This window comes from Eulemur rufifrons, chromosome 9 (assembly GCF_041146395.1).
Source record: "Eulemur rufifrons isolate Redbay chromosome 9, OSU_ERuf_1, whole genome shotgun sequence".
In the NCBI taxonomy this organism is placed as follows: Eukaryota; Metazoa; Chordata; class Mammalia; order Primates; family Lemuridae; genus Eulemur; species Eulemur rufifrons.
In genome coordinates, this window is record NC_090991.1 from 54,909,404 (window position 1) to 54,923,988 (window position 14,585).

General features: G+C 55.1%; 1 protein-coding gene across 4 annotated transcripts in view; it reads left to right on the forward strand.

The window, feature by feature from the left end:
• RPTOR (regulatory associated protein of MTOR complex 1) overlaps nt 1–14,585 on the forward strand; it is a 281,234-nt gene that overhangs the window by 244,261 nt on the left and 22,388 nt on the right. For all 4 annotated transcript variants that reach the window (XM_069482962.1, XM_069482964.1, XM_069482963.1 and 1 more), the window contains 3 exons: nt 4,652–4,755; nt 5,901–6,084; nt 7,774–7,884. In XM_069482962.1, the coding sequence (XP_069339063.1) occupies nt 4,652–4,755; nt 5,901–6,084; nt 7,774–7,884 (399 nt within the window). The remainder of the gene's footprint in view (nt 1–4,651; nt 4,756–5,900; nt 6,085–7,773; nt 7,885–14,585) is intronic.

Below are 14,585 nucleotides of genomic sequence, written 5' to 3' on the forward strand. Positions count from 1 at the left end.
CCTCCTGCTTAACAGTGCCTGTCAGGATCCCGAGGGCCGGTTCTGGCATCCCTATCCCTCTCCTGTGTCCCCTCCGGCTGGCTGACTCAGGATTCCGTAATTGCCCAGAGCCAAGGTCACAGCTAGCCTCCAGGCCAAATCAAGGCTAGCCTCTGGAGTGGCTGAAATTCTCTTCCCAGGTAGCTTTCAGATTCTCTTGCAGCAGAGCCAGTGATGTGCACATAAACATGCGGCCTCCGTCTGCATCTGGTCAGTGGCATTGGCGTACTTGAGTCAGAGGGGCTCTGTCGTCACCCTGTCCCTCCCCCGGAACCTGCCTTGCAGTCTCCGTGTGCTCTGTGACGCCTGCTGGCTCTCCCCCAGCTCAGGGCCCCTCCACCAGGAAGCGTGAGCCACACCTGGACCCCGAAAGGTTTTGCACGCGCTCTGCATCCTCAGCGAGTGTTCACCTCACCTGTCACCTCAGTCCCTGCACCTCGGCCCAGACAAGGGACACTGGGAACTGTGAGAGGCGGCAGTCCCTGGAACATGGGACTCCAGCCGCGCTGATGGACGTGAGCAACGTGGAGGCACGTCGTTTTCCTGCACACGCGCCTGCCCCTCACTGCAGACCCCCTTGGACCAGCATGGCTTATAGAACCAGACACTGACCCGCCCGCCCTAGAGTCGCCGTCCAACACTGGCCTGCCGGCCCTGCCAGGCCTGGCGCAGAACATCCCCTGCAGCGTCAGTCCAGACTGAGATGCCCGGACCCCCCGGGGCTCTGGGGTGGCAGCCGGGAATCTGCTGTCACAGAGCTGCTGCCCTTGTGAGCATCCTGCACGGGTCATGGCCCGGAGGATGCCGTGGCTCCTGCAGGCGGGGACAGCGCCAGCTGGGCTGTGAGCCCCGTCCGGCTCCGCTAACCGTCAGCCAGTTACTTCCCACCTCTCAGCTCGAGTTCCTCATCTGTAGAGCTGGGGTCCTCTCAGGCCCTGCCTCCGCGGTTGTCGTAAGGATTAACCCCGGTCACCCTGTGAAGCCCCTCGTTGCCCTGGGCCTGCTGCTTGTATTAGCATTGGTGTTGGTGTCATCGTCATCTTCCTCACCATCGCTGTGGAAACAGGGCCAGAGTAGCTCCAGGAGGAACTGCCAAGCCTGTCCACGGCCAGGTCCTGGGAGGGAGGAAGCTGGCGGGAAGGGACTCCGGGTCTCTGCGGATGTGGCATCACCATCCTGTGGGCCGGAAGCGAGGGCACCGCGACCCCGGAGCGAGACTTCCCAAGGCTCTGTTTGCAGCTAACAGGTAGCTCATTGGACTCTCCACTGTCGTTGTAATGGAAGGATGCCCAGGGCTTGTATTTCCAAAAGTCTGTGTTATTTGTCCGGGAAATGCAGTTTGCAGAAAAATTACTTATAGAGAAATACAAGCATGTGCCTTTACAGACACCCCCTCTCATGGATCAAGCAACCCGTGGTCTCCGCGTTATACATAGCCCAGAATTACCTCTGGACAACCCTTAGGAATCCCTTTTTAGGAGTTTCTCGCACATGAATCTAGTTCCTTGATATAAAATGAACAGGAACGTTTCTGAAACACCCCACTAGCTCTCCAGCCAGAGCAGCGAGAGCTCGCGTTGGTGTCCGGAGCCCGACTGCGTCGAGACACGAGTGGGAAGTTTGCTGTGCAGTCGCTGAACTGTGTCTGTGGTGGTTTTCTCTGTGGTGGATGGGACGTCCCCACGTCCTTGCAAGGCCACGTATCCTGGTGGGGGCCACAAGAGCAGCAGACACTTGGGACCCGGAGGCAGAGCGTGTCTCATTCCAGCCCCGGTTCCCCGGGGGGCCAGGGATGGATAAATGACAGGCTTGTGTCTCCGTCCTCGAAGGGGGTCTTCCTGTGTACTTTGGGCCAAGAGAGTGTCTGACCTGGGAATGCTTAACACAGTCTCTGAAAGCCGGCTGGGGTGTGGAGGAGGCTCCTCCTTGGACTCGGGCCTGCTGTCGGGCAGGGAACTTCTCAGCCCTGCCTCGAGGGCGGCCGGCCTGCAGGGTTCCTGTGCAGGCTGGGAGCGGGGTGAGGGTGGCAGGGCCTGCACAGCAGCGAGGACACTGTGCCCAAGGCCAGCCAGGACCGGCATGGAGGGTGAGGTCTCTCGTGCCGCACTGGGGCCTCCAGTGTGTTTCCCCAAACCCCGCCATCAGCGGGCACTGCTGTGGCTTTGCCTTTCCTGGTGGTGGTCTCTGTGTGAGATGGGGACAGGGACCCTGTGGAAGGGACTCTTCCTGGAGCCTCCCCGCCCCCGCCACAGCCCCGGCTCTGCCAGCATCCTCTGTGCTCACACTGGTACCCGGACAGGCAGTCTGCCGGGGCCCTCCCTGGGGCACGCATTGCTCAGTTTCCCCAGTTTCTCTGTGGGGCCCAGCACACAGTCGCTGCAGAGTAAATGTTTGTTGAACAAATAGGAAGTGTTGTCTGAAGAAGCCTCGGCTGAGCCCGGTGCCCTGCGATCACTGACACTAATCACGAAAACCTCCTGAGCCGGCTGCGTGCCTGCCTCTCAGGATTTCTGAAAATGATGCAAAATTAGAATCTTGTGGCCACAGGCATAGGTATAAGTTACATGACGTGGGACTGTTCTGTCTGCCTGACAGGCTGCGGGAAATCGCTCAGAGGGGCGGATCAGTTCCCACCCGGGAGCCTCTGAAGGGCGGCAGGGGCTGGACAGCCTCGGGCTCCTGAGTCACCGGCTCCGAGCAGGGGCTGGAAGCGCCCCCCCCCACACTGTGGGTTCCCCGACTTCACTGCAGCCCCTGAGGGCTTCTGTCTTCCCGTCACTTCCCACGGTTTTCCCAGAAGTTTCGAGAAGGCACATATTAAGTTTATCGTTTCTTAAGTTTAAATTTCTTTTCTCTTTTTAGATTTTTCGAGGCATCATATGGCTCTCAGGTTTTGGGGGTGGGGTATAGGGTTGGCCCAATAATTTAAATACCAAAGCAGAACAAGTTTATATAAGGCAGGAATTACTCTTGCAATTTTAAAAATAGAAATGTTTAAAGACTGGTTGTGGTTCCGTTTTCTTGCTATTTTCATTTTAAAGTGGAGATTATGCAGGAAACGCTGACTGTTTTATTCAACTTTCTGTCTGCCGGCCGAGCTGTGGGGCAGGCATGGGGCAGGGCTCCTGGCTGCTGGGTGAATGATTAGGAGGCACCAGCCAGGGCACGGTCCCCTCCCACCCCCACCTCCTGTGCTCCTACAAGGTGGGCGGAGCCTCCAGGACGCAGCCCGGACACTCCCAGACTGGCCGGGGAGCTGCAGCCACCGTTAACAGTCATCGGGCCTCTCTGAAAGTGCACAGGCTTTGGGGCTCAGGCCCGGCTGGACCCCCAGCCAGCTGTCCCTGTCGCTCAGAGCAGCAGCACGCCCGGACCTAGCTGGGCAGCGGGCGGGAGCAGTGCTGTTGGCATCTCGTCCCTCAGCAGACAGCCGGCTTCCCAATCTACACAAAAATCCTATGTGAAAATCAAAACAAAACCACTTCCCTCCTGAACGCCACGTCTCAAGCTGGTGCACATTTTCTTCTGCGGTGGAATTTCTAGCCCTGCAGATGTTTGTGGAAGGATGTTTACAGAACTGCAATCTTGTCTCCATCCACCACGCGATGTGTGAGGGGATTGTTTGGAGCCTGGCCCTGAAACGGGAAGAACACAAACAGGGCTGGCAGCTCTTCCGTCGGGGTGAGGCCGACCCCTCCAGCGCCGACTGCAGTGGGGGACGCAGGGCTCGCGGCCGCCCGCCAGCTCACCTTCCCCGGGCGGGGTGCAGAGCCGTCCCTGCCCTGGGGACCAAGGTCTCCCGTGCAGGCAGCGTGCCCAGCGCCCCGCACACACGCGTGTGGGGAAGGATAGCAGCTCCCACCAGGATGACGTCTGAAGGGAGTCACACGTTCTCCGCCCCCTGGCGCAGCTGGGACGGGGAAGCCCGTCCTGCCGCTGGGAGGATGCCAGGCCGCCTCCCCTGCAGAAGGAACCTCTTTGAGAACATGGGGGCAAAAGCGACTGAAGCGTCACAGTCCTTGGGCTGTTCCTGGTGGCCTTCCACCCTCGGGACCACCTGGTCAGACCCCTGGCTGGTAACTCGCCTCCTGACCTTCACCGACGGCACAGCCGGGTTCCTGAGGCCTCCGGGTGGGCAGCCGACCACCCCGATTCCCAGCTGTCGACTGAGAGCTGACGTGTTTGAGAGGACAGGACTAAAGCAAACCTCGTGGAGGCTCAGCCACTCGGGGGAAAAGGGAGGGGGCCATGCTGGGGGCCCTGGAAGCTGCTCTTTCTAGAGGGAGGGGGCGGGGGCTGCAGTCTTCCTGAAGGACCACTCTGGTCTGACTCCTCCAGAGCCACATGCAGGGACCCCTCCCCAGCTAGGGCCTCACTGGACCCAGATAAGAGATTTCTAGAAGGGTAAAAGAAGATCACTTTGTCTTCAGGGTTACATTTGGGGAAAACATTTCAACCTGGACTGTCGTCCATTGGTGTTGACAGTTCCTCAGCCAAAAGGCCTTTTCTGCAATTTTGAAGCTACTTGAATGCAGCCACCACCCTCGTACTTCCGTCTCGTAGCCTCGGAGGAGGTCGTCCCGTCTGACCTCCTTGTCCCTTTGCCCTGCAGGCCACAGTGAACGCCCGGCCCCAGCGCATCCTGGACACCTCCTCTCTCACGCAGTCGGCCCCCGCCAGCCCGACCAACAAGGGCATGCACATCCACCAGGTGGGGTAAGTGGCCCGGGCGTCTCACCTGCCACCGGCTTGTGTACTGAGGTCTGTCATGGGGTGGGGGGGCCCGCTGGCTGAGGTCTATCTTGGGGGTCCCGCTGGCTGAGGTCTGTCATGATGGGGGGGTCCTGCTGGCTGAGGTCTGTCATGGGGGGTCCCGCTGGCTGAGGTCTGTCATGGGGGGGTCCTGCTGGCTGAGGTCTATCATGATGGGGGGGTCCCGCTGGCTGAGGTCTGCCATGACGGGGGGGGGTGTCCCACTGGCTTCGGTCTATCTTGGGGGGTCCCACTGGCTGAGGTCTGTCATGGGGGGGGTCCCGTTGGCTGAGGTCTGTCATGGGGGGTCCCGTTGGCTGAGGTCTATCATGGGGGGGTCCCGCTGGCTGAGGTCTGCCATGATGGGGGGGTGTCCCACTGGCTTCGGTCTATCTTGGGGGGTCCCACTGGCTGAGGTCTGTCATGGGGGGGGTCCCGTTGGCTGAGGTCTGTCATGGGGGGTCCCGTTGGCTGAGGTCTATCATGGGGGTGTCCCACTGGCTGAGGTCTATCGTGATGGGGGTCCCGCTGACTTGTTCCGCACGTCGCTGCCAGCGCCCTGCCCCCCTTCCTTCCCACTGTTACCTGGTCCCCTCCTCCCGCTCTGCACGCAGGTTCTCTGCCCCTCCCCACACACCCCTTCCTCTGTCCAGTCTGAGCCCCTTCCTGGAGCCACAAAGGTTGAACTAAGCCTGATTTCTGTGGCCTTCTGGAATTTTGTAAGAGAGGATGTAGATTCTCTGAGTGGGTAGCCAGCGGGCTGGGGTCTCCTCTGTCGAGGCGGTGTTTACACCTTGGGCAGCGGCGCGGCTGTGTCCTGAGCTCGGGTGGAGCAGGTGCTGCCACCGCCGTCCTCCCGCACGCTGGACTCCGAGAGCCACGCGCCCCCCCCCAGCCTGCCTCTCAGGGCAGGAGTGCTCGGGACAAAAAGTTCTTAGAACCTGCCAGGCGGACAGCTGGAACTCAGCGCCAGCAGTTGGGACTGGGAAGTCACGCTGACTTCGGGCGTGTGGGGTCCCTGGGCGGGGGTGGGGTAGTACTGGGAGTTGCTTGGCGTCTCGTGGCAGAGTGACTCTCGGTGGACAGCGTTTGTTCTTCTCCCATGGCAGCGGCTCCCCCCCAACGACCAGCACAAGCAGCTCCAGCCTCACCAACGACGTGGCCAAGCAGCCGGTCAGCCGGGACCTGCCCTCGGGTCGGCCGGGCGCCGCAGGCCCCGTGGGGGCGCAGTACACCCCCCACTCGCACCAGTTCCCCCGGACGCGGAAGATGTTTGACAAGGGCCCGGAGCAGGTACAGAGACTGACGGTGTTATGATCCGCAAACGCTGAGTCTGACGAGGTGGTGCTGGTGGCTTTGCTTCTGAGGAGAGGCGCGAGGCCTCGGATTTAGGTCATTGACATCACCTTGGGAGGAAGGAAAGATCCGTTCCCTTGGCCTCTGTGCCCTTGGAGAGCGGCAGCAGCTCCCAGCTGCCTCAGCCCCACGTGCTGACCCCTCTCTGCACACGTGGCCGGAGCCGCGTCCTGTGCCTGCCACCTCCCGCCTCCCGCCTTGGGTTCGCCACTCTTGGCAACTTCACAGAACAAAATAACACGGGGTTAATTCGCTTTTCCCTTCTTGGGGAAACAGCGTTTTGCTTACACCTGGTGCGGCAGCTATTCCACAGTGTTTACTCCGAACGAGTTGTTTGTTTCTTCCGTAAACGTTCACTTATGCTACACAAGTAGGTGTGTTCTCTCCGCCTTTGTCCAAGTTAAAATGAGATTTCAGAAGAGCAACCTGTGCTTGCGCTTGCCGGGGTTGTGAGAACCGTGTGCGGCAGTGGCTGGTCTGGAGACCTCCCCTGTCCCATCCAGACCGTTTGCCACTTTCCTAGTCAGGACGTGGGGGCTGCGGCCGGTAGTTCAGGACGTGCCCAGCGCTCTGGCCGCCTTGGGACCCACGGCCGTGAGCGCCTCTCAGCAGCGGAGGGGATTCCGTGGCTCACTTCGTAATCCAGTGATTTAAAAAGAGGTTACTGACCTCCTTGCAGGGTCACCCTGGAGCAAGAATCTTGTTGGTGGCAGAAGGGCCATTGTGGCAGAAGCTGGGCAAGGTCTCCCGGTGCCACCCAGCTCTGAGCCCACCGTGACCTTCAGTGCCTCGACCGCACGGGAGCTGGAACTACCAGCTCGCTCCAAGTACAGCTCCAGCCCCCGGCGGGGCCCAGACATGGGGCAGGGAAGCCAGGCGCAGGGTTAGGGGCCACGGCCCAGGGCAGCACCCCCTGCCCCCAGCTCCACCCTCGGCCACAGCTCTCACCTTGGAGCCAAGACAGCTGCGTCTAGGTGGGAGCTGAGCCCCTCTTGCTGCGTCTCCCCTGGGTGACAAGGGGACTTGTCCTGCTGGCCACACAGAGTGAGGCACAGCCTGGCTGACCGACAGCCACGGCCACCGTGGGTCCTACGGTAGAAACAGCCGGAGCCTGGTCCCAAGTCCCTTCTAGCATCTGACCTTTCAAGTGGTTGGAAGCTGCCACCGGCCTGCACTAGCCATGCTCTCCCTCCAGGGCCACTTGGCACAGGCCGTCTGAGTCCCCGGCAGCCCCTGCTGTCAGCCCCGCACCAGCGTGGCCGCTGATGAGCCGTCCTCGTACCAGGCAGCAGAGGCTTTTTGGGGATCGATAAACCCACGTGGGCCCTGTCAACATGGTCAGGTGGCATCTGCTCAGGAGCATGAATGTGGCCCTGCAGGCCACGCCATGCTGGCAGCCTGGGGACCGTGAGGCAGACACGGTTCCACAGCAAAGCTGTGGCTCTGGCTTCTCAGCCTGGGCCACTCGCCCTGGGCAGACACCCAGGGTCTCCAGGCCACGGGTCGCAGAGGGAGAGGAGCACAGACAGGCTCATGCTTACGAGCTGGGCCAGTGCGGGCTGCAGCGGCGCGTGGGTGACACGCTGCTGTTGTTTCTGTGTTCTCCCACCCTCCGCTTCTCGGCAGACCACCGACGACGGGGACGATGCTGCCGGCCACAAGAGCTTCATCTCCGCCACGGTGCAGACGGGATTCTGCGACTGGAGCGCGCGGTACTTCGCCCAGCCTGTCATGAAGGTGCGTCACAGGCACAGGGGTTGGCGGGGGCCCTGGCAAGTGTGGCTCCCTCCCACTTCCTTGAGCTTGGGCCTCGCTCTGGCTCGTTGTCCCCAGTACCCTTGGCTCTCTGCTGCACGGACCCTGGCCCACCACGCGCCCTTCCTGGCGGCCAGACCCCGCCTGCCTCCCCCTCCCTCCGCCCCCCGCTGGCTCACCGTGGCTCCCATCAGCCCAGGTGGGGGCCGTGCAGGTCACCCTGGAGCCGTGACCCGAGCAGGCGGACAGGGCCCCACAGGTCCTCCCTGCCACACGAGCAGCCCCAGCACTGAACGCTGTGCCCTGTCCCACCACATTGGCAGCTGTGGGAGGGTCGCTGTCCTGGTGGCAAAAGAGACACACTCCATCTGCCTTCCTGTCAACTAAAAGAAAAAGCAAAGGCCATGTGGAGCTTGTCAGCAGGTCGCTCCGTCTTCCTTGGCAGGGCCACTGCGGGCTTTGCCGCAGGGAGGACGTCGAGGACCCCACCCAGGCCCAGCTCAGGCAATCCGAGCTTCAGGGACCGTGAGACTGAGCCGGCCGGGCTAATTCTGATGCGTCCGGGCTATTCCGCGAGACTGTCTTTCCAGTGTAATTCTGCCACGTGGCGTGTCCCCTAGATGCAGGGGCTCTGTCGCTCTGATTTGAGCCGCGTGTCCAGGGTGACGCTCCAGAGCGCATGGGCTGGAGCAGGAGCTGTGCCTTGTCGGCGCAGAGTTCTTAAGTCTAAGGCACATCCTTAGAAAGCCTCCTTCCTCTTCCCTGACGTAAATAATCGAGAGCTAAAAATCACTGCTGATTCTTAGCTGTACACGAAGCTATGTGTCTGTCATTTCCGTGGAAAGAATTTGGACCCTTTACTGTGGCTTTTCTACTTTCTTTCCCATAGTGAATGCTGACTTTTTTGTCCATAAAAACATAAAATAGTCAGTACCTGAAGCAGGTGATAGAGTTCTAATTTGCTGAGCCTCTTTGCAGAGGAGAGCTTACTGTTTAAGTGAACGAAGGTGTGTAAAATGGCCCAAGTTTTCCAGAAAGCAACTTGGCAGTATCAAAAGGCTTAAATATTCCCCTTTGACCCAGTAATTACTTTATTAAAATACTGTCTCCCCAAAATAATCAGTGACATGGATGATCTCTGCATTATTCATGACAGTGGAAACTGGGATTCACTGAAGTGTCCAGCAGGGGGTGAGTGGTTAGAAATTATGGACTATCTGATGAGATATTGCTGGAGCTGTTAAGAAATTGAAGATTAAAATGAATTGGTGTTGTAAGGAAATGCTCATGATAACATTTTTGTAAAAGAAAAAAGCCAGGAAAGTGGTTCTACAGCAGGCTCGTTGCTCGTGCCGAGCACAAACAGACGCGGGTCGGGAAGGGGCCGGAGGGAGCAGGTCTCCATGGCGGATTCCCGCGTGACGTGGTCGCGGCGGTACTCAGTGTGTTGCGTGTTTCTCCAGTCTTTCCTGCAGTTTCTGCACTAAGCACGAAGTACCTTTGCAGTCAGGGGAAAGTGTTAAGGGAACGACCCGAGAGACGCTGGGCGTGTGGATTAGGCTGCGGTCGGCAGGCGTCTTCCCTGAGCAGCGCTGGGCTTTGCCCTGCTTCCCGGCAAGCGGCCTTGGGCGTGTTGTCCCTGCAGGCGGAGGAAAGAGAAGGTCGCTTTTCTGGCCGCCAGGACTCTTGGTTAATGAATGCTGGAATTTGTACGTGGTAAACAAGAGCCACCCAAATTACAAATGAGCAAGAGCTGGGACATAATTAGGCGCCAGGGTTGTGGATGGTGAGTTGTCCTTTAGAACTACGGTGTGGTCTGTTTAAAAGTTAAGTGGAATTTTGTTTAACATTCACAGAAGTTTGGTTTCCTCGATGTGGCCTGGCGCTCGGGCAGGCAAGGCCAGCGATGAGGAAGGCAGACAGTCGTTCCTCCTCCTTGCTGGAGGGACAGTGGCTGTGAATTGTGGTGACTTCTTGGTGTGACAATGAGAGACTTTTCTTGAAGTCCTTGACAGATGCCTGTTCTCAGTTACCTGTGTATGAGAAAAGGGAGGCGTGGCCTTGGTGACTCAAACCTCGTTTTTCTTAAACTTAAAAATGAATTTGGTTTTTTCCCAAAGGATTTGCTTTCCTTTCCTGCGCGTTAAAGTGAGCGAGGCGTCCGTGAGCTGACAGCAGCTGATTTCAGGAGGGAGTTCCCAGAGGCATGTGGAATGCCAGGCGGGGACTGCAGTGTGTCGGGAGCCCCTCTGCATACATGCATGTATGTTCTACTCGTGTGCACGCAAGGCCAGCATCTTCTCGTGGCTGGTGCCGCCGCCCTTTGTTTAGAGGTAGCAGCGACTCCGGTGCCTTTGTGTTCCTCCCTGCGCACATGTGCGAGTTCCCGCCGGCACGGAGGAGCCAGGGCATGTCTGCCCCGTGGTCTGGCCCCGCGTGCAGGTCCGGGTCGTGGATGCTGCCGATGAGTCCAGGAGGGTCCGTGTGGGAGCTGACGCCACACGCAGGAGGCAGTCAGGACATAGCTGTGGAATGAGCTTCCATCTGACCCGCCGCGTGCGTGGGAACAGCTCTGGTTTGGCTGTGGCTCGACACAGCAAGCTCTAGGTGCCAATGCAAACCACGCTGCCGTGACCCGTATTGCCGGTCGCCACTGGTGGCAACCACAGCCGTAGGACTCGAAGTGATTTTTCTTTTACGTTTGTTAGAGACCTTTCTAAACTTTAGAAGAAGAAGCAGGTCATGTTTTATCTTGTTATTTTTATGAAAAATGTTTTCCTACTAGGTGGCATTCATAAGGGTATTCTTTTTTATTAATCTAATTAATCATCTAGTGATGTGTATATAATAAAATGCATTAGGAACTTTCTAAAATTAACGTGCTTCACACATGAACTGAAACATCTCTAAGGCTAAGACTGAACCTCTAAAACAGCATAAGAACCCCAAACCCTAAACTGCTCCAAAGGTACGAAGGAAACTGAAACATTCACCAGGCAGCAAAATCACACGCAGTGTTACAGTCACGTGCAGCCGTGGTGACGACTGAGCAGCCCAGAGTGTGGCTAGAGTGACAGTGCGTGGCTGGAGTGACGGTCCTTGCCAGCTTGTCACCGGTTCACAGTCGGGTTCCTCACGGCGTGTCTGACGAGAAAGCACCGCGTTCTGGGCCTGGTTCTGCTTTGACTGATGAAACAAGCTTCTCTCTTCCCCATGTTGGTTTATGGAGCTCATATCTGCTTTAGGAGCCACAAAGGAATGTTAAAAATGGTCTGTCATGTGCTTAAAAAAAAAAGATTTATTGAATTTTGTTCTGATTACAAAAGTAATAGAACTTTTTTCTTCTCTCAGTTGGCAAATTTCAAAGATTGATTCTATCCAGAGGTTGGCTTTCGAGGGTGTGGGAAAGTATGAAGTCTCAGATACTGTTGGTGAGTGAGTAAAATACTACCTTTGTGTAGGGCAATTTGCAACAGCTATCAAAGTTATAAATGGATATAGCCTCAACCAGCAATCTTGCTCAGAGAAATATATTCTTAAAAACCACATGTACGTATAATAACACGTCCAAAGATGTTCATTGCAACAGTATTTGTAATAGCAAAAGATTGAAAACCAAAAGAAAGCATTAATATGTAAGAGAATTAATTTAAAATGATGCATCCATGTAATAGAATACTTTGTGGCCGTTAAAATCAATGAGTTAGACCTGTGAGGATGTGGTTGGGTGTCCTGGATGTAACAGACAACGAATGACATCGTACGCGCCTAGGAAGAGGCGTTCGAGGTTACACGTGAAACTAGTCACATAGTTACTTCCAGGAGGTGGGATTGGAGTTGGGAAAGGAACTGTTCTTTTTCCAGTATATACTTCTGGGTTGTTTGAATTTTTTAGAAAGATCAATAATTAGTTTTATAATTTAAAATAGATTATAATTCTGAATTACAAAAAAGAGCCTTCAGAGAGTCAATAACATTGCTTTGTGACGTCACATGCAGAGTGAGCATCCGCTTAGCACAACCCTTGAAGCCACAGCGAAGAGTCTCGTCCTGCTGCCCCACAGCGCGCGTGGCTGGCGCTTTGCCCGGAGTTACGGGCTCGGGGCGGGCGCGGAGTGTGCTCTTCCCTTTATTATATCTGCACGTCCACGAAGCTGTTTTTAAGTGCATTATGAAAAAACCAGAAAATAAAAAAGAGATAACTGAACTCGCCCATGATCCACACACAGGTGCGCACGCGGCCCTCCCCGTGTTGGGCTTGTTCCCCTCGCACGGCCCTGTCCACTCCTGATGAGCACTCGGCATGTTCTCATACGTTCTGCTGCAGAAGCCACTTTCTCTGGGTTCTTTTCCCGTGGAAGTGACACTGTGGGTGACATTCTTTACACAGCCTCCGGGCAGACGGAGCCTGAGAGTTCTCCCCACTCTCACCCTCGGATTATCGCACGTCACTCGTCTGTCGTGGGCTCCCCCGCGTCAGGCAGCCAGCTGGTGCCGCCAGCTCCAGCTTCTAAAACGGCTGCTTCCGCTCTTTCCTGGAAAGTTCAGAAAGGAAGCAAACGGGGAGGTCGATTCCCTTCCAGGAGCACCAGAATAGCACAGCGTTGTTGGGGTGACAGCCGCCGGAGACCAGCTGGGCAGGTGGGAGCGGGAGCCTGAGCCGCGTCTGACCTTGCTCCCCTCGGCCGCCAGCAGCAGGACTCTCGTGCCCTTGCCGGCGTCCCACTCCACAGACAGTGACCGTGACACGCGCTCTGCTTGTCTTTGACGTGCTTGGCCCAACACCAGTGTTTTTTGTTAGTTTGTTTTTTTGAGACAAAGTCTTGCTCTGTTGCCTGGGTAGAGTGCAGTGGCGTCAGCCTAGCTCACTGCAGCCTCCAACTCCTGGGCTCCAGCAATCCTCCTGCCTCAGCCTCCCAAGTAGCTGAGACCACAGGTGCCACCATCACGCCCAGCTAATTTTTTCTAATTTTTGTAGACATGGGGTCTCACTCTTGCTCAGGCTGGTCTGGAACTCCTGACCTCAATTACAGGGTGAGCCACCACGCCCGGCCTATTTATCATTAAAATCATTGCTGAATTTCCAACAATCAGGGATCGAGTTATGACGGATAGGTAAATCAGATATGTTCTTTTCTTAAAAGGTACCTGGTTGTGATTGCTCAGTGTCCTGTGAATCGGGTACTGCAGTCATTCTAACCGTGTATTCTAAGAGCGTTTTGTCCTGCCTGTGCCTGGCCACATGTGCTGTGGGCACAGTTCCAGCGGAGCGGTTCCTTCTCACCTCCACTGCCCAGGAGCTTTGGTCTCTCAAGAGCCCCAGTCTGGTTCCACCTGCACCGGCCTCACTGAAAGCTGGAGGCAGCTGGAAATAAGAAAAGGTCAAGTAAACTATAAAATCTTGACTTTCGAACTCATTAGTGAGCTAAGGTTGCAGGAGAACCGTGTTGCCCAAAAGGGAAGGGAAAACAGCACCTCCCAGGAGAGCCAGGCCGGGACCAAGGCAGGAGGATCACTTAAGGCCGGGAGTTAGAGACCAGCCTAGGCAATAGCAAGACCCCATGTCTACAAAAACTAAAAAAAAATTAAAATTAAAATTAAAAAAAAATCTCTCTATTCAAAGATGAATTGATCCTGAATAGTGAAGATAAGAAATCCAATTTAATAAACTATTGGAACTAAAAAAACAAATGCAGCAGTTTGCAGCCTACAAGATTAATATATAATTACTATTTGTATTATATTTCTATATGCTAGCAATGAACAGTCTAAAAATATAGTTAAGAAAAAACATTCCATTTTCAATAATGTCAAAAATAATAAAATACTTCAGAATAAATTTAGCAAAAGAAATGTAAAACTTGTACTGAAAACTGTAAAACATTGGAAGATATTAAAGAAAACTTAAATGGAAAGAAATCATGTGTTTATGGATCAAAAGATATTAAGATGAAGTACTCCCCAAGTAGATCTACAGATTCAGTACAATCACTGTGAAAATCTCAGTTGCCTTCTTTGCGAAAATGGACAAGCAAATACTAAAATTTGTATGGAAATGCAGGGGACCCAGAATAGCACAAAAGAAAAAGAAATATTGTAAAAGACAAGCAAAGTGAACAGCTCAGGCTTCAAAACTTGCTAAATAGTGTGGCTGTGGTACTGGCCTAAAAGCAGACCTAGACCAGCGGATCGGAACCGAGAGTCCGTCACTGCTCCGTGCCCACGGACGCGGCCACTTAGACGAGACACACTCCTTGAAAGAGATGAACGAGCACAGCTCGGCGACAGGCAGGTAGCCCAGCATCCTTGTCTGTGAGAGCAAGTGAGTTTTAAAAATCTGTCAACAAAGAAAACTTCAGACACAGATAGCTTCACTGGCAATTCTACCAGATCTTTAAGGAAGAAATAATGCCCATTCTCCTCAATCTCTTAGAGAAAATAAAAGAGGAGTGAACGCTTCCAACTCATTGTATGAAGGCAGCATTATTCTGATACCAAAACCAAAGACGTTACAAGCATAAAAAACTAGCAACAATATCCTTCATGAACACAGCCCCAAAATCTTCAACCTGGTATTAACAGGGTCATTATACAAAAATCAATCGCATTTCCATGTGAACAAGTGGAAACTGAAATTTAACACCAGTACCATTTACAATAACACGAAAAAACATGAAATACGT